This window comes from Elephantulus edwardii, unplaced genomic scaffold, assembly GCF_000299155.1.
Source record: "Elephantulus edwardii isolate Elephantulus edwardi_28Jun2011 unplaced genomic scaffold, EleEdw1.0 scaffold00234, whole genome shotgun sequence".
In the NCBI taxonomy this organism is placed as follows: Eukaryota; Metazoa; Chordata; class Mammalia; order Macroscelidea; family Macroscelididae; genus Elephantulus; species Elephantulus edwardii.
Window position 1 is genome coordinate 532209 of NW_006399984.1, and position 2828 is coordinate 535036.

The window sequence follows — 2828 nt, forward strand, 5'->3', positions numbered from 1 at the left end:
CTCCCCCCACTGACCAAACTGTGCAGCTCTGCAACTGCATCCTGGCCCATCCTCACCCTTCTGCCCCCAACCCTCACCTCCTTGTACCCCCAATATGTTTTCCCAATAAAAAAAAAAGAATATCAGTGCAAAGACAAAAGTGCACTAGATGCAAGTCATGGTATTTTTAATTGCTTCATTTGCATGTAAAAGTCAAGCAAAGAAAACTGAGGAATAATTTATGGGTTTTCCTTGTAGTATTAGAGACTACTGAATATCCTATGGACTACCAAAAGAACATACAAAGCTGTCTTGAAAAGAGCAGCCAGAATGCATCATAGAAACAGAAATTTGTGAGATTTTTCTCAAATACTCTCAGCATGTTGTCAGGTGGGGCTGGTGCTTAGAAATGTACATTATGTTTGTAAATGTGAAGGGGCAGAGAAAGAGAGGGAACTCTTCAACAAAATGAACTGATACAGTGGCTGTAACAATGGACTTAAGTGGACTTAATAGTGGAAATTGTGAGGATGGGGTAGGACTAGGTAAAGTTTCAACATGCTGTACACAGGGTTACTATGAGTCAGAGTTAGAATCAAGAGCATCTAACAACAATGAGGTTAAGCTTAAAATTTTATGAGACTACAGCATTTGGTATAACCAAAGATTTCTTTTTATAAAATCCAACGTAATACATACTTTTAAATACATCTTGCTAAACAGTATTTAAACAAAATTTTTGGTTTATTTATATTTGCCGATATATCTAAAAATTGTCATGTTTCTCAAAATATTGCCCATAAAATACCTGCAGAAACCCCTGCAAGACTCCTCTACAAATCACAGGCCTCAAAATATCCTGGAGTAAGGAATTTGGAAGGATGCATATAAAATACATTTGACCATGTGATTTTGATGTATACCAGAGTTGAGAAGTATTGGCCTATTAGAGTTCTTTAAAACCATAAGCATTCTAAAATGATACTCAAAAGAAACTTAAACCAGTTTCCAAATTTCAGAGTATTTCAGCTCAACCAATAAAGGAAGTAATTCCTTTTTCAGTTGTTCCAGCGGAGTTCTGCAGTATTTGGTGCTAAGGCCTGTCATAGTTGCTATGCACTTCAGAACTGTAGCCTCCACTTTTCACAGGTTCGCATACTGAATAAAGTCAGCATAAGCAAAACTCCTTAAGACACTGTGAGCATTTGTCTTGCCTTGATTGTCCTGCTGGCAGGGGCCCCTTCATTGAGCTCTGCCTGCAGCACAGTTTTTTTTGTTGCCAAAACCAGCACAGCCCTGTCAGAACCTCGGACAGCGATCAGTGGTCGGGCTATGTCGTTTCACTGTCCTTTAACCTACACATAAAAGGGCCACACTGACCAGATACTCTTGTTGGCACATCCTTGCCACTGCTTCTTCATTTTCCTCTCCAATCGCCACTATCTCTTACAAGTGACAACAAAGGAAACCTAAGTAGCTCTTATCTGCAATATGTGTTCCAACCCCACATCTCATCCCTTTCAGGAGCTCTGGTGCCTGTTGCTACAGAGGCACTTAGGACCAGATGACAGACGTAGGAGAAGCTGGGACCTCGCGGGTTAAAGGTGAAAGCGGAGCTGGGGACTGAGGTGAGGAATGATGAGTAGGTTAGGTCAAGGACCCTTTTGGCAACAAGGGTCCTGGCCACCTTCTGCAAGGATTCCGAGCGAAGTGGGCTCAGAGAGTTGAGCAAGCAACAAACAGGCCAACATCCTAGACCTCGCTCCCTCTGCAGCCTAGAAACCTGTCCCCCTGGCGGAAGAGGCCTCTGGCGCAGCCCTATGGTCTCAGGTGATCCAGGTAATGGGGCAAGGGTGAGAGATTGCCCTGGCAGGGGCTGACACTCACCATATTCACTTCAGAAACCATGTCAATGCTGGCGATGTCGATGTTCATCCCTACACAGACTGGAGGACCTACGGAGAAGAGCACCACCTGGTCATGAGTCAGATTAAGACATGAGGTGCAGGTAACCTGCGCGTAGGGGGCACCTTAGAAGGGTCATCTCAGCCTGATGCAGCTAAAGGATGCAGTCCTCGCCTCCCTCCCACCCAGACGCCAACCTACTGGGCCGCACTTATTGCAGCGCAGCGGCAGAGCACAGCCTGCTTACCTCCGAAGTCAGGTCTGAGGCGAATGTCGTAGCCTTTCAACAGCTTGTCCACGGTCTCCTTCACAAAGGACATGTTCCCGGGATCGTTCACGCTGCGGAGAAGCGAGAGCCACAGGATGAGGCGGCGGCTCCCCAGCCAGCGCCTGGCATGCGCGCCCGTACCCCGCCAGTCACCCAGCACGCTTCCGGTTACAACCCGCGACCCTACCTCTGTGCACAGCACACCACAGCCACCAGCACTGGGGCCGAGAAGATGCCGAAAAGCCTTCCTCCCGCAAAGCCCCACATCCCTCTGCAGCGCCCCGGGACGGGGGAGGGGGCGCCCCGCCGCCGTTGCGACCCGCAGCCGGAGCTGCTCCTACTGCTGCTGCTGCCGCCGCCGCCACCGCCGCCGAGCTGGCCCAAAGCGGAGGAGGCAGGAGGGGGAGGGGAGGAGAGGGAGGAGCGGGCTGGAGAGGAGGGGAGGGGAGCAGGGCGCGGGCGCATACGCGGCGGGGCCCTGGAGGAGCGCAGCGCGAACGCGCCCGGCCCTCCCTGCGCTGCGCTCCCAGACCGAGCTACGATGGGTGCGGGGCTCGCACCCGCCGGGACGTGGGGCCTGGAGGTTCCGCTGCGCCTGGAGGCAAAAAAGTGGGCTCCTCTCCAGCACCTGCTCCACAGATCTCCTAGGGACCTGCAAAGGCAGGAGACCAGTGAT

General features: G+C 50.6%; 1 protein-coding gene across 2 annotated transcripts in view; it reads right to left on the reverse strand.

Annotated features, from left to right (window-relative positions):
* GABRB3 (gamma-aminobutyric acid (GABA) A receptor, beta 3) overlaps positions 1-2465 on the reverse strand; it is a 484556-nt gene extending 482091 nt beyond the window's left edge. Inside the window, exons 1-3 of one of the 2 annotated variants that reach the window (XM_006898584.1) lie at positions 2340-2465; positions 2132-2223; positions 1867-1934 (exon numbers count right to left, since the gene is read on the reverse strand). In XM_006898584.1, coding sequence (XP_006898646.1) covers positions 1867-1934; positions 2132-2223; positions 2340-2419 — 240 coding nt within the window. In that variant the 5' untranslated portion in view covers positions 2420-2465. The remainder of the gene's footprint in view (positions 1-1866; positions 1935-2131; positions 2224-2339) is intronic. The other variant, XM_006898585.1, reaches the window with a different exon arrangement.
* Positions 2466-2828: the final 363 nt, after the last annotated feature.